The sequence below is a fragment of the Astatotilapia calliptera genome, chromosome 17 (assembly GCF_900246225.1).
Source record: "Astatotilapia calliptera chromosome 17, fAstCal1.2, whole genome shotgun sequence".
Taxonomy (NCBI): Eukaryota; Metazoa; Chordata; class Actinopteri; order Cichliformes; family Cichlidae; genus Astatotilapia; species Astatotilapia calliptera.
In genome coordinates, this window is record NC_039318.1 from 16714688 (window position 1) to 16740601 (window position 25914).

The 25914-nt window shown below is 41.9% G+C and overlaps 1 protein-coding gene and 1 long non-coding RNA gene across 8 annotated transcripts; one reads left to right on the forward strand and one right to left on the reverse strand.

The window, feature by feature from the left end:
- Positions 1 to 1610: 1610 nt before the first annotated feature.
- On the reverse strand, positions 1611 to 24100 carry kiaa0930. Of its 6 annotated transcripts, none has more exons than XM_026146642.1 (11): positions 19497 to 19505; positions 18293 to 18490; positions 11721 to 11869; positions 9431 to 9535; positions 9268 to 9345; positions 9069 to 9170; positions 8580 to 8720; positions 8183 to 8371; positions 5969 to 6128; positions 5140 to 5295; positions 1611 to 4833 (listed from the first exon to the last, which is right to left on the reverse strand). In XM_026146642.1, exons 2-11 carry the CDS (start codon positions 18471 to 18473, stop codon positions 4793 to 4795), a joined length of 1302 nt encoding a protein of 433 aa, XP_026002427.1. In that variant the 5' UTR covers positions 18474 to 18490; positions 19497 to 19505; the 3' UTR covers positions 1611 to 4792. The 6 variants fall into 6 exon arrangements, with proteins under 6 accessions (XP_026002427.1, XP_026002431.1, XP_026002430.1 ...); XM_026146646.1 differs by lacking the exon at positions 19497 to 19505 and adding an exon at positions 17802 to 18146 and having other exon boundaries at positions 18293 to 18358; XM_026146645.1 differs by lacking the exons at positions 18293 to 18490; positions 19497 to 19505 and adding an exon at positions 23535 to 24100.
- On the forward strand, positions 19298 to 21575 carry LOC113008841 (uncharacterized). Of its 2 annotated transcripts, none has more exons than XR_003270070.1 (3): positions 19298 to 19358; positions 20894 to 20976; positions 21235 to 21575. It is a non-coding gene; the product is annotated as an uncharacterized LOC113008841 (long non-coding RNA). The 2 variants fall into 2 exon arrangements; XR_003270071.1 differs by lacking the exon at positions 19298 to 19358 and adding an exon at positions 20558 to 20584.
- Positions 24101 to 25914: the final 1814 nt, after the last annotated feature.

The window sequence follows — 25914 nt, forward strand, 5'->3', positions numbered from 1 at the left end:
CAACCCAAACTCTGCCTTTAACACGTGAACATGAGGTAACACTTTCATGCTCATTCTTAGTTTTAGAAAACTCTTGCACTCGCTTCATTTCAGTGCAGTGATTTATTGAAGTGTAGAAACAAAAATGTAAAATACAGAATATAAGGCAAAAACAGTTTTGATGTAAGTACCTTTATTCTTCAGTCTGAACTTTGTCATCTCTGCGTCTGCAGGCTTCACAGCTCTTCTTTGGATAATTCTGTTTTACATAGAAACAGAACTATCAGGTGTGTTTTTACTGCACTGGCAGTGTGTTTGGGATCATTGTGATGTTGCTGCTGATCAGATGTGTGTATGTTCATAATTCATCAGTTTTAATAAAGCTCACCTGATGACCTGTACATACTGAAAATGATTTCGATCCATCTCTCCATCAGAAGTTTTCCTCTGATTTTCAGTCCAGTTGTGTCATTTTCATAAGTCCGCCTTTCCCTGACACTTTTTGTCTTTTGTTTGTTTTTGTCCTCCATTTGTCCAGTTTACTCAGCTTTTAAGGACAGTGCACATCATGTATTGTTTTCAGTTTGCTGGTGCAGAAATATTATGTCAAAGTGTTGTTTGCTATTTTAATCTAAACCAGTGTTTCCCAACATATAGGAACCACGGCACATATTTCACATTAACAAAAATGATAATAATCACACGGCACACCACCAAACAAATGTCACAAAATGCATATTGATAATTTTTCCCAGCGCACCAGCAGAATCGGATCGATTTCTCCCCACTATACCAGTTTTGCTTTCTTGTGACCACTACTCATGCTATGGGCTTATCTGGGTTGGAATTTTCTCCAGGACCTTTTTTTCCCCAAAAAAATATTTATCTATTGCTATTACGCCCTGTGTTGTCGCACTCACTATGTAATTTCTTTGTCGCCTGTTTTACTGGCAGTTTGCAACCCATTTAATTAGAGCAGGAAGTTGTACTGCCCTCTAGTGGAAGAGAATGTAGTTGTTCTGCCCATTACACCGGTCACTTAAGAATCAGGTGGAACCAGATAATCTGCATTTCATTTGGCAAACAGTGATCTAAACAAATGAGTCGTCTATTTCGTGTAGACACGTGAGTGAAAGGTCAGCGTTGTGTTTTAACACAAACACACTCCTGTGAACACTGTCGAGTATAAGACCTGGAAAACGCCAGTGTCCAAAGAACTTTGAAAGACCTTCAGGAAGAAAAATGTAAAGAAACAGGCAGTGGTTCAAGACTTCTGCACACTACAGTTCCAGTGGTGGATGTTAACATGGCCAGTTGAGGTTGGCGTGTGTACAGTAATCCCTGTGATCCAAGGCTTCTAAGACAGTTTTTTTTTCTACTTTTGGAAGGAAAGTGTTTTTTTGTTATTTATTTTGGTGCCCTCATTACTACAGCCACACCTGGTCCTCGGCAGGCTTCCAAAAGCTGGTCAACCAGAAAAAATAGCTTTTGCAGAGGGTGTATTTAAAGGGGGAGGACCTAACACAGCATGTTTACACTGAAGGGCTTCACCACAGCTCAGTGTAACTGTAGTAAGTCCACCTTAATGACCTGTGACTGTGGGGCTGAATTCAGACGACTTGACATTGAGGTGTTTTTCTGCTAATGTGTATTTCAGTAAATAAATGCAGGAGAATGTACAGAGAGTCTGGAAACAAAGGAAGAGACAGAAACATGCACATTAAATGTGTCTGTGTACAAAAGCTGTGATGGAAGCATGAACACGTCAACAGAAAGTTTAACAAACTGCTTCCAAAAAGGCTGTAAAAGCGTTTTACAGTGCAAACCGTCACAGTCCGTCAAACGTCTCTCACTTAAAGCGCTTGTTAATCAGCGTGGATACATTCAGCTGGAGATCTATAAACTACATCAAAAACACTGACACAAAGAAAAAGGTGCAATACGACACGGAGGAAAACACTCTGAGCGACGATGGCTTCATCTGAGAGCAAACCAATACTGATGACATCTGATCAATAACACCAACAGCTGATCTGACTCCACCCTCAAACCTGAAAACACCAGGTGTTTGTAGTACAGCGTACATGCAAATCATTAAAACCTCAAAGTGTATTCTTGAAAAATTTTTTTCCAATATCTAAAACTAATTTTAATAATGTAAGATGATAACATTACATCATTTTATCACAAACTTTGGATCAGAGTTGGAGTTTTTTCTCAAGGTACGACTTACTTTAAAAACAGATTCATTTTTCTTTGAAATTTTAGAGTAAAATTGATTTCACTTTTAGGAGGTTACTGAGATTTTCTCCATTCAGGAGGTAAAAGCAGTTTTCTTTAATAAATGCCCTTAAAACTAAAATTTTTACTTACCTAGACTCAGTTCAATTTTAGCCCCCCTCCCCTCCTTACAGTGTTGAATTTGTTCCAGTTTTCTTAAAACATTTCTCAGCTGTAACTTTTTCCAACATCCAAAAAGATTAAGTTTTCACAGGAAACATAGAAAAAGGAGTCGCTGTGAGTCACACAGAGTGATTCTGATTCTGATGTTCTGATGATGCAGGTGAGGAGCAGGTGACGCTTCGAAGCCTGGGCTGGTTGGTGTGTCTAAAACGTCTCTCAGGTGAGTTTAAAGAAACAGGAAGTGAAAAGAGGAGATGTTACACAGTCAGTGTGTTTAAGGCTTCGGGAGCTCAGAGGGACAAAAACCGGGAGTCACTTTAACATCAACAGCCGGCTGCTTCAGTTTCTTTTGTTCCCTTAAAGTTTCGTCTGGAACTTCAGCAGTTTTTCAAGTCTCGTCCAGTTTCAGCCGCAGGTTTGAAAATAAATCTGTAAAAAGTAAAAGCTGGTTTTTATAAGCTGCTTTTTTTCTTTTACCTTTTTTCGCTTTAGTGAGTCGACGTGAAAAGTCGAAAAAGTGATTTCGTATAAAGACGAGGACACGAGGACGGGGTCAAATACTGAATCATGGTTCAACAAGTCCTACTGAAATGATCCCAAACTGAACATGTCATCAGAATTAAAGCTGTATCTGTATTCAAACTCGTTTTAATTTGAACTTTAAAGTAGACTCAAAGATTTTGGACTTAAAATTTAAATTTTAGTCAAGTATTTAAATACTGAAATAATTTTGTGTAACAATTCATGAACTGCAATTTTACAATAAGTTTTATTTTTTTAAACTGAATATTTTTAATGAGCTTAATGAGATAATGCAACAGAAAGAAAACTCATGGCACAAACTTGTGAAAAATCTTAAGTTCTAAAGTTCTTTTTAAAAAATTTCCTTCAGCGCTGACGATAAATGCTAGTATTAAAAACACTTGTCATAAAGTTACCATTAAATGTTATAGACGGGTTGCTTTCAATCATACGTACATACAGATAAAAGTTAAAACTATTTAGTGAATACTCTGGAGTGCTGGAATAAAATATGAGAATTTCTTCATCAGGATTACTCAACGTTAGCCTTTATGATGTTGCACCAGTTAAAATAATTCAAGATTTCTCTCAAAATGACTTTAATAGATTCTCGTTTTGTTAGTTGGAAATTTTCTGTAAATTCAGTTTTATTCATATAATCACAACAAAAGTCGCCTCCAAGTGTTTCACACTGGAAGGTAAGACAGAAGTACAAATTTGTGAAAAACGCAGATATAATAACTTACATTTATAGTTTCACATCTTAAACTTATAAAATTCATTATATACAAAGAAATTAAGAACGCACAAGATGAAGTTGGGTCTTCAGCATCAGAACTGTATTTATTTTCTGTATTTTTGGTTCATTAGAACACATTTACTCAGAAAATCCAACATGAAGCGAGTAGTGTTTAAATAAAGAGTTTTAGGTTTTAGTGTCTGAAGGACTCGTTTTACTGTTTGCTGATCTTAGTGAATGACTGAGGTCTGAGTCATTCTGAGAGAAATCTTAAGCTGAAAATGTAACTATTCTTTAGATGCATTTTCTTTCAGAAGGGAAAACTTTCAACATAATGAACAAAAATGATTATTTTTATAATACCTTTTCCTGTAAAATCTTTGATGTCTGATAATAAAATTCAACAACAAATATAAATAAATATGAAATATTTCATGTTTTCTCTACAAAAACAGGGGAAAAACTTGAATAAGTGTTGTGAAAATGTGGGTCATGTCTTAGTTGAAAAAAGTATCATTCTTAGAATTATTTTTAAAATTTTTGTCTTTAGTTATAATCCTGTAAAATGATTATGACAGAATCCTTAACTGACTGTGTCATGTGACACATATCACATGTCGTTTGGTTTAAACTGTGAACTCAGTTGTACAGGTTGGTGTTTTATTCTGAAGTGAAGCGACCACTTCCTGTATAAGTCAGGTGGATTTGACCCCGCCGTTTCCTCTCACACAATCACTGTGACCCAGAATTTCACCCGTGGTGGAGTTTAAACAAGAAGTCCACAGCGAGCCGAACAGGAAGTAGGAGGCGGTCTCTAAAAGCTCGACCTTTAGTCAAGGCGTCTGTGAGAAAAGCAGCAGGTATTTACAGACAAAAACATTCTTCGCTCTCATTTCCGGTCAGTTCACGCAGAGGTCATGTGATCCTGACTCCGGGCCCATTTCCGTGGAGATGGCCGCAGGAACCGAAAGAGTCGGAGGCACTTCTCGGATGGCTGGTTTGTTCGTCGTCCCTCTGACGCCGTTTCTGCGTCTCCGGTTGAAGCGGCTGTTTGGTTGCGGGTCTCGGTCAGAACACCGGGGGCGCTGCTGTTGTCTCGGTGGCCTGATGCAGGAGGCACTTCGTAGTGATGCTTTGAGTCCAGCTATGCTATGTCATCAGGATCGGCTTCTGCCTCACCTCCAGGATGTCTGAAACACACAGACACAATAAATAACAGAGCGCGCACAATCCATCAGTGATCATCAGCACACATCTGCTGTCACTGACAACACAAAACAATGTTAATGATCTCCTGCTGGGCAATGAAAGACAAACATGATCCTGCAGATTATCCAAAGGCAGGTTTTATCCTTTATGTAACCCTCAATAGAATCAATATTATGAATTAATGAGACCTAAAATAAATTTAAAATGTCATTCTTTACTTCCTGCAGTTCCCGCAGTGTCCCTGCAGAGGGTAGTAGGGCACTGTGGTGCTGTGTGAGACCTCTGACCTGTGGTGATGCGGTGCAGTGGCAGGGTGACGTAGGTCAGGTGTGAGTACAGCAGGAAATAATCCTCTGCCCGGTTCAGTTTGAGCCACGAGCCGACCAATGAGCGCCCGGTGCCCGACAGCGAGCGCGAGCGGAGGTTTGTGGTGGTGTGAAGATCTGAACACAAAAAAAAGAAAAAAAAAGAAAGAAATTGAAAAAAATGTTATTAATAAACCATTTTTGGTAATGCTCTTAAATGTTTTACAGAGTAAATTAAAGATTTTTGCCCACTGAGGGTTAAAATTCAGCTTTAAGTAAAACCAGAACATGTCATGGCGCCATTTTACACTTACTGTCATTAAATTCTCCAGCTGGGTTTCTTACAGAGGAGCAGGAAGTTTGCTTACTGGAGGTTCAAAGATGATCAGATATCATAGTGGCTCTGACCATAAACCATGCCAACATTTGATCGGGTAGCGTTTTTTTCCCCATAACCGACCAAGCAACATCCAGGAACCCAAAGTCTGAATTCCAGGACGAGTTTAGTTTACTGAGCCACAACCGCACAGGTTACATTTAATTAACTTTACTGATCTGTTTTGAGAACTCTGTTTTGTGACACATTCATGTTTCTGGATCTTTGATTACTTCAGGGGGAAAAGGAGATTTTGAACCTGCTGCTGAGAACTGCTGTATATTAGAAACGACTGTTTAATGATCTTTTATTAATGTTGTGTTATCACAAAGAGACTCACAGCTAACCTGATTAATAAACTGAATTAATTCAGGAAAACTTTACCCACACTTGTGGTGAGCGTCTCAGGAATGAGGCAGAAGTGCCAGTCTTTACCTTCATCTTCCTCCTCCCTGAAGAACTCCTCGCTGTCGTTGGCAGAGTGAGACTTCTTCATCTCAGCGATCCGGTTTCGAGGCATCTTGCGCCTCAGAGACGGCGAGAAGAAGGAGGGGCGGTTCTTCTCCGGGGTCGGAGGCGTGCTGAACGATGTCACCTGAGGAAGGACAGCAGGTTAGAGTCCACACAGGAAGTAAGATTTAATCACATGTCACCGAGACCTCGTTATACAGAAGTGAGACGGGGAGGCAGAAGAGATGTTTCACTGGCCGAAATCCTCAGTTGCATTTTATTCGTTTGCAATCCAACCTTAAATTCCCGATGTACTGTAAGTGTACGGCTGGTGACCAGAGCAGGGACACGAAATTCTCTAAAACCCAAACTGTTTGTCTTGTTGGGAAGTTTCACATTAATAAAGTGAGTCACATACAGAGATCGGAACCATCGATCGAAACATTTAAAAGCCCCAAAGGAGCAAATGTTTGGTTTTTTGTTTGTTTTTAAAAACAGGGGCACAAATAAACCCAAGAGGAGGGGCTCAAAGAACGTTTCATAAAGGATGGCATCATCAGCAAAAAAGTATACTTTGTGTTCAGCTGTAAAGTCTTATTCAAGTAAAAAAATATATATATCAGAAGGCCTAATGTCGAACCCTGAGGGACATCTTACTCTGGAACAGCAGAGAAATTTGGCCTTTTCAGGAACAACATTGTGGATTATATATTTAATAAAACATCACAGGAGTCTAGGCTTTTCTGTCTGTGGTCCACAGGTGATCAGTGGTTTAATCTGCTGATTGTGCATCATTGTCCTGCTGGTGATGGTGGGATGATATGCAGCTTGTATTACAGAGACACAAGCCAACCTGAGCTAAAATTAATTAGCAATTAACTGTGTAAATATCCTAAAATTCACACCTGACCAGCACCAGATTCTTTGGTAATGAGGAGAAAGTTTAGCTGGAAATCAGCTGAAACGTTTTCTTCTACATCTCTGTGTGATGTCCTGATGTTCAGAGAGCTTCCTGTTGGAACGTCGGGCAGTTTGAAGTTTATTTGTGGGGAAGAGCTGCTCCAATTAAGCAGAGTAAATTTATTCCTTCAGCTCTCCCATCGCTCCTGTCCTTGTTTCAGTAAACACCGTCACATCCTTTGGTTTTTTGGTTCATGTGAATTTTTTTTTTTTTTTTTAATTATTGTTCAGATCAATAATCAAAGAGTGGATTCATGCTGAGCTCTCCTTCCAGCAGACGTCTCTGTGAGAGACACATCCGGCTGTTAAATGATGCACAGTCAGTCCAGCTGCATGTATTATTGATCTCGACCTGATTTCGTCTGAGCAGAGCTTCGTGCCGTTCGCTCGACTCACTTCCTGAGTTTTGGGGTTTTCTGTTCTACTTCTCAAAGATCTCGGACACAGAAGTGAAACCACACCAGTGGTTGCCCGAGCCGAGCAGGTTTTCATCACAGCTCTGTGATGGAGATGAGCTTCAGGTGAAGACCTTCAGATTTCATTTAAGAGGTTAAACTGAAACATTCAATTAGCTGCTGATTACAGTCCTCTGTTGTAACTGGACAATTCAATCAAAACCCTTTTAATGCACAGATGTGGAGATATGTGGGCTGTTCATTCACTTTTCTTTTTAATGTAAGCAGGAACAAAGGCCTGGACATGATTACAAAAGTGTCCAAGGAACTCTGATAGCAGTAAAACAGACTGTTATAAAAGAGGATGGATTGATTTTATGCAGAATGATCCTTTTATCACAACATAAAGCTAAGCGTACCATATCCAGCTCTACTGTAAAGAGGTTTTATAGAGCAAGCACAGGCTTCAGTACAAGGTTCAAACTGTTTATCGGCCTCGGGAATGAAAGTGAGATCAGACTTCAGCAGCTCAAAAAGCAATTTAACTGTAACTCCACCTGCAGTGTTGTTCTGTGGTGGATGGTCACACGAGCCTCTCTGTGGTAACTCAGATTTCAACCTAATCACAACTGGTCTCATCCTCTGAAGAAAAACTTGGTTTGAGACATAAAGCAGTCCCCGTCCTCTCCACAGAGTATTACAGTAAAGTGCTTACGTTCAATCACATTTGAGGTCATGAACACAGCTGTTCAAAAACAAAACCTTCAACTCTGTTGTGGAGACATTCAGAGGAAAAAATGAAAAATCTCAAGACCGAATATTTAAACTGCCTCTTCTCCCTCACCCTCTCGTGCATGGGTGACACCTGGTCCTCCTCGGTGCCGCAGGGGGAGGTGTTGCCAGTCGGCACCCTGCTGACGGCCATCTCGGCGTGACCTTTGCCCTGCGGCCCCTTCATCCTCACAAACTCCATGTTGTTGTACTTGTAGAAGCCGAAAGACATCCGCTGGGCCATCTTAGCAGCAACGCTCACCTGAAACACGACACGGACGTCAAACTGCTGACAGTTGATTGACCCATCACACCTGAGAGCTTCAGAGTCTGCAGGTGTTCTTAGCCCAAGTGTCAAGACTTCATAAATGTGAGCATGCTAAATGAGAACACATTCACACTCCTGTAGCATGTTTCTGCTAGTGTAGTGCAGGTGTTCATGTGTGCAGGTGTACGCTCTGGTCTCTAACCCGGTTGTCGTAGACCTTCTTGAGCGCCTCGTAGCGGATCGAGCCCTGGAAGATGACGCCCTGGAAGGTGTTGCTCTTGTCGCTCGCCACCAGCTCCACGCACACCATCTCGCCCTCACCCACCGTCATGTCACTGAACACCTGCACAAACAGAAGGTCACATGACTTCACCTGCAAATGTCCCGTGTCTTTCTGTGCGGCAGCAGAAACATCGACTCGTGACTGTGGTCAGCAGCGTTTCCCTTGCCTTGGAGGATCATCGGTTTCTGTCCCAGCACGAACTCTGCTGCTTGTGGCGGTAAAAACGCTGCGCTTGTGCACAAGCTCGTTTTTAAAATGGGCCGAGAGCTTTTAGTCACGCTTCATCAACTAATCTGCGCAGTCACCGCCCTCACTCCTCCCCCACCTCCCCTCCTCAGTGTGATAGCACTGTGAGCTCAGAGACGTTTCACCACAGAAGCTCTGCACGAGCTGAAAACATCCTTTTACCTCCTCAAAGTTGTCGATCATGAAGAAGATGTTGGGGTAGCTCATCTTGGACTCCTCCCCTTTGCTGTCCATGGCATGTTTACTCGGAGATGCGAACACTTCCTGTGAGCACAGGAGGGGAAATAAAATGAGACAAATCACGGGTGGGATGAGAGAAGGTTGGTGGCTTCATCAGCTCGAGCTGCTGCAGAGCGCCTACCTGACATTTCTTCTTGTGGATGTGGATATCTCCTGCGTCTGAGCGCGTGCAGACGGCGCACGTCACCACATAGTCCAGCTGGAAGAGGGTGCAGGAGTCAGGTTAGTGAGGACAACAAAAAACAGTTTAAAAGATTCTTTTTTTAAACTTTACTGCTCTGCACCTTCTGAAGGATGAGGTTCAGGTAGACGCTCTCCTCCCAGTCGATGTCGGGGTCACCAAGACCCGGAAGCTTCTTGGAGTCCCTCCTGTAGACCTCCACCTCCACCTGAAACACAGCACAAAGCCTCCATCAGCACCACGTCTGAACACACTTACCATCAGACTCAGCTCCTTCAACCTTACTTCCTGCCAGATTCCCTCTCCTACTTCCTCTTTTTCCCCATCCATCCCGCCTATACACATACTTCCTTCCTTCCTCCACCGTTTCCTTGCCCACTTGGTGAATTTCTCTGGTCTTGAGGGAAATACAAGTTTTCCACAAGCCAGCCTTCATATCACTCAGAAACCATTTAGAGCGTAGGAGCGGTCGTCATGGTTTCCCTGTGAAGCGCTTGTGTGTGTGTGTGTGGTTTTTATGTGGCCTCAGATCCTCCTGCTTTGACGAACTGAAACTGAAAAAGTGACGCTGATTCAGCAAAAACACAAAGCTCATTTCAGGTCAAATGACTCTAGTTTTCCATTGTGTGTGTGTGTGTGTGTGTGTGTGTGTGTGTGTGTGTGTGTGTGTGTTTTGCAGGAGATTATGATCCTGATTTCACAGCAATGCAAACTTCATGAACATTTTCTGACCTGAATGATGAAGCAAACACGTCACAGCAGCGTGACCCGCTTTACGGCAGCTGCCATTTTGATTTCACATCTTAAACCAGGTGCAGCTTCTTCAGTTTGATGTCATGAACTATTTCTGGTCCAGATGTTCAGTCTGACATCACGCAAACTCCAAGGGTTAAAGCGATTGAAGCTCCAGGCGTCCATCAGAGAACATGAAACCAATGAAGAAGAACCAAAACCCGCAAATCCTCCAAAGGTCAAATCACACGTCACACACACTGATGCCAGCTGAAAGATCACCTGTAATGCACTTTTTGAATGATCAGAAGCAGAGGAGCTGGTGTCTGCTGCAGGTTGTTCACACTCGCACTGATGCTCACAGCTGGTTAAACTTACAAATGCTGGAAAAAAGTTCCTGAGCTTAAATAAGTTTTCCCTGGAAACATTACAAATGTGAAGGAGAAAGGTTCCCAGAGCTGTTTCTGCTCTGGGACAGGAAGCAGTGACCTGGACACAGCAGGGGGATGAAGGACGAACAGAGCCTGAGCTTATAAAATATAATTATGACGACCAGAGATGAAGAGCAGGACGAGGCTGAGATTTAGGGCATCATGAGAAATCTGCAGGTTTAAACGTTTGATCACAAAGACAAAAACTAAAATGATAATAAGTTAACCTCAGATTAATTTCAGTTACTGAGACTAATGCTTCTGTCTCATCAGCTGGTTCCATCGTTTTTCTGATCTGCTCTGTTTCAGGTTCTGTTCCTGTGACTGAAGCTGCATTCTTCAGAGGACAGAGTGATGGGAAGCTGATGGCTGCTGTCGCTGCCGATCATCTCGCCGGCTGTTATGGCGTCTGCTGTCTGTATCGTCTGATCTGCTGTTAGTCTGACTGACAGCCACGGACGCTGCAGTAAAAATGAACCACACTGTCCACCTGCGGGCGAAGCCGCTCTGCTGCAGACTCAGATAAATCTAATCATCAGATCTGTCAAAGGCCAGAGCCACGGAGGAAAGTGTGAGCACCTCAGAGAGCAGGAAGTCCTCTAGGGTCTTTTCAGGGTTGATTGTGGGAAAGATGTAACCACTCTGGGTCGGTGCTTTGGATAACCGAGCCAACGTCTCAGTGGTTAAAGTTTAGTTCTCTGATTTTCCTTTTTTCTGTCACATATTCTGCTCCTGTGGTGGACAAACTATCATAACCACATCCAAAATTTGCAATATGTCATTTAATGGGCCAAAAACTCACAGGTCAGGTGCACCGAAGGTAAAAATACAAAAAACTACAAATAAATAAAGGAGACGCCGGAAAGGGTCTGAAAAACTCTGCATTTTCACAATAAAAGTAGTAGGAAAGCTCAGGGCAAGGGAGCGATGGTGGGTCAAAGTCCCCCTCTGAATGATCCTCACATGAACACCAACGTTACACAACCACTGCAGCTCACAGGGAGCCTGAACATGGTTTATTTTAATGCTGCTCCACATCCAGACCAGCAAGCCATCTATTATTCACCAACAGAGACACAAATGCAGCCTCACATCCATCATGTCTCACCGCCTCATTCACGTTTCTCTGAAACCTTTTATTTTGGAATCCTGGCCCTCAGGCTCTGCTGGTGCTCTGCAAATGTCTGAAACGTGAGCGATGATGACTCTTTACATCAAGTGTCATGTCACCTTCTTGCCCTCGCTGTTGTCGGCGCTGACGTAGGAGAGCTTCCGGCGGACGTAGAACAGCATGTCGTCCTGTCGCGGCGCCCACTTCTCCATAAAGTACGTGGAAAACATCCAGGTCCAGAAAACGATGCGGTCATCTTTAAAACAGCCTGCAGAGACAAGAAACACAAGGTCAAAACAACAAGTCAGCACGAGAATTCAGTTTAAAGCAGCTTCATGCAGATTTTTAAACAGTCTGTGGAACGATTTCTGAGTAAATGACTGGGATGGATTAGACATGACTGTCTGAGCATGCTCGCTGGCGCACACCACATAATCGTCCCGACGTCATTAATGACCAAATTTTACTCAATTAACTCCATGTTTTACCAACTGTGACATGACAGATGTTTCAAACGTTGAATAACTAAATAAATGAATACATTTTGGTGCTGTGTGACATCACAGCGTTTAAAACGAAGGAAAGGCGAGACTAGAGAAGCCTGAAACACGTCCAGTGATTCCTACCTTACACTTACAGAGTGATCGGCTGCTCGAGGAAAAAATATTTGTTCTTCAACTGCTAACGAAATCTGGCCTCAGTTCAAGCTTCTTTATAAATTTTGGGCTTTCAGAGGAACAAAAACAGAAAAAGGGAAGAAACTATTCGGCAACAAGAGTTCCTTCAGCAAAAATACATGCATGAGCATTTATTTACTCATATCGAGGAACATAACAGACAGCCGTGACAGTTCAGTCATTTTTAATCCAACATCAGCACCGATCTTACTGATCTATGGACAGAATCCAGCAGCTGCTGATGTCAAGCAGCACACAAGTGGTATTTAGGACAGCAGTGCTCCTCAGAGGTTTAAACCAACCTGCAGCCACGGGAAACAATCAGATGATTAATTAACCAAACATCCAGGTTCAAGGTCTGCACTTCAATAAAAGCTTTAACTACAACTGTGACATCACGAAATCTGAAACTGTTCCACAAAAATTAAATATTAAAATAACCTTTTTCATTCAGACGGGCTTCAAAAACCCGAGCACTGACACTAAACCTGGACTTAAACGTTTCAAAGGCCTTTCCCTGTGAATATGGTGTCAGTGAGTGTTTAATGTCTGAAAGCAGCTCAGAGGAAGTGTGCTTTGTTCACACTCTGTCTCTAAAATCTATTATTCCATTATTCAGCTCCAGCTTTTGTTCAGATCCACAGTTATTTCTTCCTTATGACCAATAAAATCAGCTCATGCATTATTCACAGGCTGCTGGATTACTAGACACGCTTTTATTTTGAAGGATCAAACAGGGCCGAGTGTGAGAGGATACAGACACCAATCGATTTCATACTGACGCTCTGTGTTTCACTCGGTATCGACCCCCTGTCCTCCGTCACCCCGGGTTCTTTGCTACCTTTTTACAGGCCGGAGGCACCTGCCTTGTTGCTTAGCAACAGTTGTCAGGCAGTTGCCAGAGAATGACTCTGCATTGAATTAAACTTCCTGCGAGAGCTTCTCTTGCAGATAAACCTGGAGAGCAGCAGGAGAAGGTCAGCGGGTCAGACGGCTGAACCGGAGCCAATTAAGATTCACGCTCATTAGAGTTTTTGCTAATTTTGATTTAATTAAAGAAAACTGGTGAACTTTGATTCCTCACACAGTTTAACATGTTTTAAATTAAACACATCGATGCTGAGCTGTGTGTGTGTGTGTGTGTGTGTGTGTGTGTGTTCCTGTCTGTGATTGGCTCTTGTTGAGTTGGACTCTTTGTGGACCACAAAGCCACTGTGACACCACGCCACATTTAGAAGCCTCGGCGTTTGTATTTTAGCTGCTAACGTTTTGTGTTTTGGTGTCAGAAGTTATTTCTGACACCAGAAGCGCAGAAAAGAAGATGAGACGCCATCTAGGGAGGATCAGAAAGACAAACTCAACAACATTGTTATCCCCTATGTTGCCGGTTTATCAGAAAAACTCAAGAGTCTTCTTCAAGCATCACATCCCAGTGTACTTCAGACCCAGCTACACACTCAGACAAAACCTGACTCATCCCAAAGACAAAACTCCTAAACACAAACTTAGCAACGTAGAGCATGCTGTACAGTGTAGCAAGGAACGCCCAGACCTCTACAATGGAGAGACCAAACAGCCACTTCACAAATACATGACACAACATAGAAGAGCCAACTCGACGAGACAAGGCACGGCTGTCCATCTGCATCTAAAGGACAAAGGTCACTCTTTCGAGGATGCCAATGTTCACATCTTGGACAGAGTACAGATAGTTTGAAAGATGAGTGAAAGAAGCCATCTATGTACATTGTGAACGACAATCTTTGAACAGAGGCGGTGGCTTACGACACCAACTGTCTGCCATCTATAATCCAGTTTTGAGATCCTTGAGGCTCCAACAGCACAAACATGATCCAGAGGGCCAGTTCAGTGATTCCAATTTGCTGAGGTGGAGCCTAGCAGACAGCTAGCAGCTCCAGCCATCTGTGTCACCATCCACCCAGTCAGTTAAAGAGGCCACGCCCCTAATCATGCAAACTTTAAGCCCTAATACAAGTTATATTTGTTTCTGACTCCTGATATTACAGTCTCAGATAAACAATTACAATCTTCCTCTTTTCTAATAAATAACACTGTCATCTGCAAATAGTGACAGTTTTCTTACTATTCCTCTCTTTTACTTCCTCTTTATTCCTTGGCAAAAGTTGTTGTGAAGCTGGAACTTCTCTCTAGAAACCAAAACAGTTTGTGCATCAGGGTGTAAACATCTTTATTTCTGCTGTAAAAGTTTTAACACGGCTGTCCGCAGTTATTTTTTAGCCTGTTTAATGTTTAATTACCTTCTGCTATAAATATATCTATATTGTCTATTTTACCTCCCATCTGTTTAAAAAGTCCCCCTCTCTAAAGATCAGATCAGACTTTAAGATTTTATTCTGTTTCTAGATTTTATAAGTAGCCTTTTATTTTCTTTTGCTGTATATCCAATTAAAATTAAAATCAAATTCTAAATATTCTAAGATCAGTACAAAGTTAAAGGAGACACAGCATGACGAGGAGTAACCAACCCACATGATGTGGGTATAAAGCCCTTCCATGATGGTGTATTGGCATTTCATTAAATTTCACAGATATTAAATGAATTAGTTTAACTCTATGTCGGTCCAGGAGGATAAACTTCGTTTGCTTTGATTTGTTCAGGCTTTAATTTAATTTGAGATGAAGATGAAACCAGAGTAATTGTACAAACACTTCTTATGGGTTTAATTTAGAGTGACTGAGAGGACGAGTCTGAATAAACCTGCAAATAATGGAAATAAATGAATACTTATCACTGGTTCTGGTAGGTAAATACAATTTTTTCTTTTTTTTTTCTTTTAAATGGTACTTCTCATAAATAAACATCTCATAAAGAACTGACATGGCGATCGTGGCTCAAGAGTTGGGAGTTCGCCTTGTTATCGGAAGGTTGCCGGTTCGAGCCCCGGCTTGGACAGTCTCGGTCGTTGTGTCCTTGGGCAAGACACTTCACCCGTTGCCTACTGGTGGTAGTCAGAGGGCCCGGTGGCGCCAGTGTCCGGCAGCCTCGCCTCTGTCAGTGCGCCCCAGGGTGGCTGTGGCTACAATGTAGCTTACCATCACCAGTGTGTGAATGGGTGGATGACTGGATATGTAAAGCGCTTTGGGGTGCTTAGGGACTAGTAAAGCGCTATATAAATACAGACCATTACTGCAGAAGTAATTAAGCTTCTCTGATGACAAGCACCCCAAGATGGGTGTTTGTGGTCTTGTTGTCTAGCCTCTCCGAATTACTCATGTTTAACTCTGCGCTCCTATAAAAGGACTAAGACTTCCTCTGTGGTGTTAGTACCCGATGTCAGCAGTCATTATTCAGAGTTTACAGCTGAAACTCAAGTGTGTGAATTAATGTTTAGGCTGCTGCTTAAAGCTGTTCACATCTCACACAAGTCAACACCTCCAAGCTAAGGCAGCAGCCAAGCAGAGCCGCTGGCTGTAGAAAGGAAGTGACCTCTGGCCTTCATCCAGTCACGCTTGGCATGAGGGATGTTTTCCCCAGACGGGGGGTGAGTCAGTGAACACGACCTGCTGGCAACCCAAGCAGAAGAAGCTCCAAAGAGCAACAGGAAGCACTGAACCAGCCAAAAGAAATCCTTAACTCAGGCTCCAATATCAGGTAACTACAGTCAGAGTAATGACTCAGTAACTTTAAACCACGCCTCACAGCCAGCATAGTTTATTAAACCTCAGCATCTCATACTTGACCATCAGTCCTTTAATTTCTGGTACTTTAAAACGGCAGCTCTGCAGGAAGGACAAACCACATTCTTCCAGGGTTTTGATGACGGTGCAGCGTCAACTGTTGCCACACCTTGTGTTGTTGGCTGTTGTTTTAATCACATGTGAACACCAAACAGCCCAGATTTTGCATTTAAGATCCACCTATCATGCCAGAGGTGTAGCTGTTTACCAATATCCTTAAATATCCTCGGAGTATTTGCTGTGAAACTCTGGAGCCCAGACGACTGTGTTTGGGATAACTCTAGAAATCCGAAAGGTTCCTAAAACAAAAAAAAAAAAAAAAAAAAAAAAAAAAATCATCTGAGAGAGCAAACCCTGAACCACTGAAAACCTGAACAGAGACCAATAAAGGCTCCATACAACCTTGTAGTGACTCCAACAATACCTAAACCACAGGTGTCAAACTCCAGGCCTCGAGGGCCGGTGTCCTGCATGTTTTAGACGTGTCCTTGATCCAACACAGCTGATTTAAATGGCTAAATTATCACCTCAACATGTCTTGAAGTTCTCCAGAAGCCTGGTAATGAACTAATAATTTGATTCAGGTGTGTTGAAACGGGGCGATATCTAAAACCTGCGGGACACCAGCCCTCGAGGCCTGGAGTTCGACACCCCTGACCTAAACTATACCAAAGGCCTCCTACAAGAGAACTTGAACCACATATAGACCTAAAGGAAGCACCTACATTTTCTCTGAAACTCCTAAAACTACCTATTGAATCACATTTATAATTAGAGCCAAAGGATTCTTCAAACCTCCCTAATGGCAACTCAAACCTTCTTTCTTGCCGCTGGAACCAACAAAAGTTTGACTACAATTGTCTTGAAATCTTACTAAAACCTCCTAAAGGAACTAACCACGGCAGGTTCAGGATATACGAGATCAGCCTAGTTATGGTCAGATGCAGAAGACTGAACCAATGGTTCAGATCAGGAATGATAATGACCACTAAATGTTTTAGAAGACCAATGCTGCGACACCACATAACATGCCACTAAAAGACTAGCATGTTTCAGTTTCTCCTGATGACAACGTAAACCACCTAATGGATGTTAAGGACCTCTATTACCACTCCAACCACCCAAAGAATGGCCAAACTTACCCAGAGAGCCCCCAGCTCTCTTTAAATCCCACTAAAAAGTTGTTTTTTTCCTTTGGTGTGATAATTGTTTGTCCAAAAAAGGTTTCTCCTGTAAATGAGATATTGTGTCTCAATGGGAATACCTGTATAAATCAAGGTTAAATTAAAAAAATATATATACACACACACACACACACACACACACACACACACGAATGAAAGAAAACCAGCGCTGCCTTACATCATCCTGACTGAAAACCAGCATGTTCAAACTTTTTGGGGTCTTCAACAACTTCTCATGACATATGTCGATGACCCTGCTGAGTCCCATATGAACCACTTCTGCTGACATGATCATGAAAATCACTAGCTACCACGCATGTCATACTAAGCAGTCCGCATAATCGATTAGATCAAGTCTTTCATGAAAAGATTTTATGACAGAAACTGTGACCATGTCTGAGTGTGACATAACCCCACTTGCAGATCCCTGAAATCACAGCTTCACACTGCAACGAAGGTGAAGATGATGACGTCATGAACCAGAGAACAGTAAAAGACAAAATCATCTCGTGAAGGCTCACTGTAATGTATGAATTACATTCAAGGAAATGTATTCTGATTTGAGTCGAGGATGAGTCAGCCTTGATGTGCTGAACAGTGTCATTTAGTTTAAACTCACCCAGGTATCTTGTTGTATCTTGTTATAATGTCACCTGGGCTTCAGAGTGTTGTTTAAAGGTGTTAAAGGCTCACAGCTGACTGAAGCAGAGTACAGTTCTGCAGGAGCCTCTGGGACGTTGATAAAAGTCCAGCTCTATTTATAGCTGCATATGCCATTTTAAAAATACATCAACTGTGTTATGAAGCCCGGCGCACTATCACTCATCATCTGAGGAAAGTGAGCTGAATCACCCCAAATCTCTCTGCAGCAGTGGGTAGAAATATCATGAGCCGTGGTAGGCCTGCTGCATTTTTCATGACAGTTATATAATCCTGTGTGATGTGCTTTCGAAGCTCCAGTGACCTGGATGAAAGGATGAACAAAGTGCACGCACCAGCGCCGAATGAACCAGCGAGACTCTCTGCAACGCCTGAGCCACTGAGGCCAAACGTCTGAAAGTGCTTCGTAATTAAGCTCCAATGTACTTAAAGAAAAATGCAAATACTCACACCTACAACCTTTGACTGGCCAGCGCTCATTCTGCTCTGATACAATCTGCATGTCACAGATGTTGTACGGCAGCTGAGAGAGCGTTGGCGTACCATCCAGCTGAGCATCAGTATGACGACCACAAAGCTGACTTTGACGTGATGAAGCCAACACAGCTAAGCTTAGCTTCCTCTCCAACATTGGAGGCAAACCCAAAGCTGGGTGGAAATATTTGGAATATTAAATTAAAAGGTTACACAGACTGTGCTTTAAATATAATCAACATGTTCTTTCTGAGCGCACTGAGGGTCACTAAAGTCACAGTGGTAAGGAACATTTCCAGTGTCACACTTGTGTTTGCAGACACACTGAGTGAAACTCTTTCACACCAGCTACACGAGACCGCAGCAATCTTCTACTGACCAAAGCAGCCACAGGGAGGTTTGTTTTGCTGTCACCCTCGCTGAAACCAGCCAGTGACCTCAAGCAACCACTCACCAACGATCTGGGAAATACAGTTTTAAAGCAAGGCTCGGGAATAAATACAGGATTATTTTAAACTGTGAATCATGCAAAGCTACTCTGAAAATGATCCAAACAGGTCTGATTTTACTTTTTGTTAAACAAATTACAAAAACCTTTGTCTAGAAGTTCAAATTTTACAGCCTTACATAAATTAAAGCTAAAAACCAATCGGCTAAATAAACGCAGCACTGAGATGTTTCCATTCGCTTATTAAACAACTGGTCCTGTACATTAAACCTTTACAGTCTGGCTCCAACAGTCCACTCCACAGACAGACTGTACACAGCTTGGAGCTGCTGTGACGTCCTGCGGTCACACACATATGTGCACGTAGACACAAACTGGAGCACTTCAACCACCTCTGCACGGACTCGGACTGCGGCCTCATTAAATATTTAGCAGGATTTGTAATAATTTGTCAGCAGAGAGCGAGTCACGGTCAGATCGGCGGTAACTCTGCACCACAGTTCCTGAAGAGCAGATCTCAGACGATCGATGGACGCTCTCACCGTTAGCGTCAGCGTGAAAGCTGCGCTGATGTCAGAGTATTTACAGCAGGAGGTAATTAAAGCTAAATCATTCATGTTCATCTCTCTGCCTCGCCTGGCTGCCGCTTCACTGCCTCAGCGAGTATTTATAGTTCAGACCGTGAATTCTCAAATAAGAGCTCGTATTCAAATTATACGAGCCGCCACCAACCGATAAAAAGCACCGAGGCGGTCTAATCGCCCTCCATGTTTTTCTATTTTCTATCAAACTTTCAGCAGCTGTGTTTATTCAGGTGTGGCTGCAGAATAATAGTCACACCCAGAGTCCTGAGCTGCTCATTAACCCAGCAGAGGTGCTGCCGGAGCTGACATCATGCCACTTGTCACCACACACAGACCTCACCTGTGTGGACTGCCCAGGTGGAGCTTTGCCCCAAGAGCTACGCTAGCTGCAATGGATTTATGCTCTTATTTTGAAAGTTCAGCCGCTATACTCAGCTCGCCTTTCCCCTTCCTCTCCCGTGTTTTCATTCAGCTGACTCTCCAGAGAGCCTCTCCGCCCACGGTCTGATAGTCAGTGTTGGTCAAGTTACTTGAAAAAAGTAATCAGTAACTAATTACTGATTACTTCCCCAAAAAAGTAATCCCGTTACTTTACTGATTACTTATTTTCAAAAGTAATTAATTACTTAGTTACTTAGTTACTTAGTTACTTTTTAAAAACACGATTTACAACCTGAAGAGGTGATAAAGCGATAGATCTTTCAGCCCAATTCTACTTTTTCTACATAATCCATCATACAAAATGTAATCAAATGGAAAAGTCTCTTTTTTTAACTTGTTTTATCATTTTTAATCTTTTAACTTTATGCATCAAGCAAAAATTTAATTATATGCAACATTCTCTGACTTGAATAAATGAGTTTAACATTTAAACCTATTTTCTGCACATTCCAGCACATAAAATAAAATAATTTTTTGTGTTTACACTCACTCTTTCAAATAGATGCAAGTAAAACACAGCAGAACATAAATAAAGTCAAAGACTCAGCGGTCCTGTTGCTCTATTTTCACCTGTAAAGCAGGACTGCAGTAGGCGGAGGTTTACCCTGGTGCAGGTGTGCAGCGGTCAGTGGAAGGATACGGTAGTGTCTCTGTGAGTTTCCCATTACGTCGTTGCGCTCTTGGTGCTTGCTTGGAAGTTTAGGGGTTTTTTTCGCTGTAAAAAGAAGTTTTCTTCCCACGCACGATGGACGCTAATGTTTTTGTCACTTTTTATGGAATCAAACTCAAAGTAAGGTCAGTACTTCCACACTTTAAACGCTGCACGCTCATACTCTCTCCCGCACTCGATATGTGATCCATTGTTGATCTGCACACAGCTGTTGTCACTAACGGCGCACTCGCTTACGTCACTGTCGTGAGACATTCTCGCAAAAAATCACGGTTTTAGTAACGCAGTAACGCAGCGTTCCTACGGGAAAGTAACGGTAATCTAATTACCGATTTTGCAATAGTAATCCCTTACTTTACTCGTTACTCGAAAAAAGTAATCAGATTACAGTAACGCGTTACAAGTAACGCGTTACTGCCCATCTCTGCTGATAGTGATGGCTCAGCGGCGAGCTGGAGGACGTTTCCCCAACATGGAGGAGGGAGGCAGCTGGTTATCATTTCCTGTGAAGAGCTTGGTAAGTGAAATATCTGAAGCATGTTCAGCTCATGGTTTATCATAAAAGCTAAAATAAAATAAATTCTTACTGTGTAAACGAGCAAAAACAGAACTGTAAGCACATCCCTTAGGCTTTTAATGTGAAAAACCTCAGTTTCCTTATTGAGTCAGCTGTCGTGATTGTCAGCTGTGTGTGAGCTTATATACTCACCATGCTTTTAGCGACATCACCATGTTTTTGCGTCTGAGAGACTGATCCGAGTTATTCTGTGATCAGAGCAAAGACCTGAGTCACTGTCGGATCAGACCTGAGTCACCACCAGCCGCCTGCAGAGGAGCATCCAAGGACACGACAGAGTCTGCATGAAGAAACAGGAGCACCTCCAGCCCCACTGTACAGTCTTTACCGTTAAATATTGCCCTGTGTGACACCACAGGGGTGCGTGTGTGTGATACCGCAGGTGTCACACACACGCTGTGACGTATCCACAGACTCCTCTTCTCTACGATATTTAAGTTATCGATCGATTAGTCTGGAAACCTGCTCTTATTCAGAAAAAATAGATCTGTGTCACTGTAAACTAATCCAGAGTCTATTAAAAATTAGCTCAGTTTAAATAATTGTGTTTGTGGCCTTAAATATAAAACTAACACAGACTGACTTTCTCTCCTTGAGTTCAGCTAATAAACGGTCCACTGTATTATAAAACCATGAATAATGAAGTTGAAGCCACAGCCTTGAGGAACACGTAGAGTCAAACTGCATCAACTGGTTTCATTATTATTTAAGTTGAGGATGTTTCATGTGATCAACGCTCGAAGACCCAATGTTTAGTTTGCGATACTGTGCAGAAGTCTTGAGCCAAAACTCATTATATTTTGCTTTTAAGGAGTCAAGAGTTTCTGTGAATTTTTAAAGTGCTCTTAAACAGCAGTACAAGTTCTTCTTTGGACACTGGCTGCTTTTTCACTTCTTTTCAGTCCAGTCCTTGTACCAGAGCATTTCCATAGGATCGTGTTTGTTAATCCTCTGAACTCTGACCTGTGAATCATTCAAACATGAAAAGGCTCCAAATTCAAGGATGAACCAGTGCTGCAACTGCACATGATGGCCACCTGAGCAACAAATCATTTAATCATGTCTTTTATTACCAGATGATCCCTGAAACACTTCATTTCTTTAGTTCTGTTAAAGAAATGAGAATGTGCCAAAGATAAAACAGGTTAACATCGATACGATTTTTGTACTAACAAGGTGATTTTCAAAGAGCTGAAGACCTAGATTATCTCAGCGTGGTGTGTCCTAAAAAAAAAAAAAAATAGAAAAATAATTTTATTTATTTATTTATTTTAAAAGAAGGAAAAGTGGACAAGTGAAGGACAAAAGAAGAAGAGTGAGGCCTAAAAACCATCTACAGCAGATGATCAGAATCTGAAAAGACCCAAGACCAGGCTCATCTCTGTAATGACAGGAGGAAATAATGTGGTCAGACCACAGATCAGCTTTCAAGCTCATCAGATTTGTACAAACTCTGATTTCTATTTAGTTTAATACAGTGGAAAAGAAAGAAAGAAATGAGGCCTGGCTCGAGACTGTATGATGACACGAAGCAGAGGTAGCACTGCAGTGTCTAACATTTGCTCTGCTCCTGGTGATGACAGTGAAGTTGCTGTGATGAAGTCATGTGCTGTGAACAGAGCTTCATTGATTTATCCATCAGAACAAATGAGCAGCAGAAACAGGCGGAGCGGCGCTCCGACGATGTTGGCGGCAAACGCAGGCCGGAGCAAAGATCAACTTTCATTTTTATTTTCAACGAGGCTCGTGACGAGGACCGGGCGACAAGGCAGTCACGAGGACTCGACACAGTCCTTGCAAAAAAGAGAAACATAGAGATGGAGGATCCACGGCAGCTGAGGTCATTACAGGAGACATTCAGGTCCTCCTCAGAAAACAGATTTCTGACCTTTGTGGAGCTCAGAGTTTAGAAAATTAACCATAAATGTCATTACATTAATTCAGTTATTATTTTTATTGATCAAAGCTGCCTTCAGATCATTATTTTATAATCACTCCAATATTTTGGGGCTTTTATTCTGCTGTAAAGTTGGACATTTGTTCACTGCTGGAGCCTCTGGTGGACACTAGAGGACCTGCAATTTCTTATTTAACATTGACAGTTATTTACTGTATTTTTAAAACTCCACTGTGCGCTGTGGCTCTAAGCCCGAACCCTGTTTGAACAGCATGTGCATTTTTAGACTTTTTTGGTTAACTAAAAAACCTTTTCGCACCTGTCTTTAGTTTTTAGTTTAAAGAAATGTCCACCAATGCTTAAACATGGAAACATCTGCTGGGTTAGAAAGCGAGGAGAGCACTGTGTTTGGGTCTTCACGGGGTCCCAACACCAGAGTACAGCCCCGGGGGCCTTCAGCAGATAGATCCGGCCCTGCTCCAAAGTAAACCAGACCCACAGATAAATGAGAGCCAGCCTGAAACACGTCAGAGGGCTCATCCCTGCTCACGGGAGTTCAGGTGCTGCCTGTGTGGATACGAAGAAGCCCGCAGACACTCACCGATGCCGCTGATCTCCTGTCGGCTGTTCAGGCGGCTCCTCTCGTCCGCGATGGCCTTCAGCATCTGCTGCAGGGATCCGTCCAGCTCCCCGTTCTCCTCCTCCGCGGGCCCGACAGCCTTACACAAACCGGGGAAGGACGCCATCTCCGAGCTGGGATCATGACAGTCCGAGCTAACAGCTTCCGACGGCCCCGGCTCACGGCTATCGGACGAGAATAAGCCCCCGGCTCTCCTCCTGATTTACCCCGGAACGACTGTCTCTTCGCGGCGCAAAGGAGCCGCCGGAGGTCAGGACCGGCGAGCTTTGCTAAGGTGCCCGAAAAAAGCACAGACAGGTCGGACTGCTGAGGGAGACTCCGGTCCTCCTGTTGTTCAGATCAGCTGGAAACACCCCTCACACTTCCTGTAACAACACGAGGCTCTTAAAGGGACAGGGCACCGCGACGGCGGGCACGCGCAGGTCGAGCGTGAGAGCGCTGAGGTGTAACAGAAAAATACGTACCGAAGAATTCAGTGATCCTGCAGGACCTGTCTGCCTGAACAAAAATACCCAAACTTTAGACGAATAAACAATAATAAAATAAAACAAACTGTTTAACAAAAGCTTAAATAAACAATAGAAAAAGTGGACAAATTTAAAACAAAACAAAATGTAAAACAAAAATAAACATGAATCAGAATCAGAGACTTTGTTAATCCGAGAGGGAAATTGAGCTGTCATAGCAGAAACTATACAACAAACATCAAGCACTTCAATAAAATTAGTGTAGAAAAATAGATATTGATGGATAAATATTAAGATAAATAGATAGATATAGAGGTATAAAGATAAAGATAAATATAGAAAATAAATGAATACAAAAGGATGTATTCATTCATATGTCGTGGTATACAAAAGTGACAGGGTGCATTGAGGTGTTATTAAATTTGTTCCAAATGACCGACAAATGTAAAAGAAAAAGTTAAAATATAAAACACAAGCTTTTAAAAATATTAAATCAGATTCAAGAAAAAAAAATTTCAATAAAGAAAACAAGAAATATTTAAGATACAAAGTTAAATTAAAATATATATTTTTGAAAAATTATAAAACGAAGTTTATAAAGTATAAATTTTGATAAGAACTAAAAACTATTAGATGAATTTTAAATTGCAACAGAAAATTCCAGTTATGACATTAAGGAAACGGTTCAAGATAATTTTCTTATTAAACTGGGAGCTGAAAATGAAATATATGAGAAATAAAATAATTAAATAAAGACTGCATTTTTTTCTTTTAATTTAAACATTTATATAAGTTTATTGAATCTAAACTTCAAAACTAAATTAAATGAGAAGGGGGAGCAATGTTTTTTCTCCCATTTCCACTCATTGTTTAGTCTGATGTGGCATGAAAGATCGTTTAAGTACTAATTATCTGGACATCGATAGTCTGCTTGGTTAAACTTCTATAACCTACTGAAAGTAATAAGCTATTGTAAATGAGTTGCTTTGCAGTAGTGACTGAGAAGGATGATGTATTTGAAGGTTCCTGCCCTGTTTGTTTAACAAAACAAAAAAACACAAAAAAAAATATCATCAGATTTTGATTTGATTTTCTTTTCCTTTTTTTTTTTGTATTACAACTGAAGAAATATTGATGTATATGGAACTTAATAAAAAAAAAGGGAAACAATCCCTTTGGTCCTGGTCTACAATCCTCCGGGGCTCAGCAGTTAATAAATCAAACACACCCTTGTTACTGTTGTTTGTAATGCGAAGACAGTCCCCGCCCTGCTGGCCGGCAAAGAGAAAGGAGAGCAATTCGAGTGTAAAACACTGAAAATCTGCGTCTCTGTGAGTCGTCATAAATCATCTGGTCATATTTCAGCTTCAGTTCACTAACGGCTTCAAGCCTGAGAAATGAACCTTTGAATTTCACTGAAGGCGCGATCAGGTCCCAGTTTGTGACAGTCACGGAATTCTGCAAAACATCAGCGTCGTCCCGCAGCAAACCCCGCACACAGAAACCAGACCTCAGCGCCGGACAAAGCAGTGCATGTAAACAAATACACCCTTTGTTCAAGACAAAGGATTACGTCATTGTTTTACGAGATAAAGTCGCGGAACGTAAATAAATAATTGAATAAAATAAAATATATAACGAAAATAAATGACTTTTTTTCTTGTACTGTAGATAAATAATAAATACTTTTCAAAGGGATTTATTAAAACCCTCTATTGCATGACTATTTAATTTTGTGGGGGAAAAAATATTTCACCGTATTTTGGGGGAGCTTTAGGGTCCCTAATAATATATCAATCATAAAGTTTGACACCCCCCCCCCCCCCCCCCCCCCACCCCAAACAGATATTGGTTTGTTGCTTCAAGGCAACATT

What these genes read in the sequence shown, in the direction of transcription:
- kiaa0930 (XM_026146642.1), bottom strand. Translation starts at nt 18,473, where the DNA reads ATGTTGGAGAGGAAGCTAAGCTTAGCTGTGTTGGCTTCATCACGTCAA. An exon ending in TGATCGACAACTTTGAGGAG is followed by an intron (nt 8,721 to 9,068) that starts GTAAAAGGATGT and finishes CTGTTTGTGCAG; the next exon opens with GTGTTCAGTGACATGACGGT. An exon ending in CAGGGAGGAGGAAGATGAAG is followed by an intron (nt 5,296 to 5,968) that starts GTAAAGACTGGC and finishes TTTTGTGTTCAG; the next exon opens with ATCTTCACACCACCACAAAC.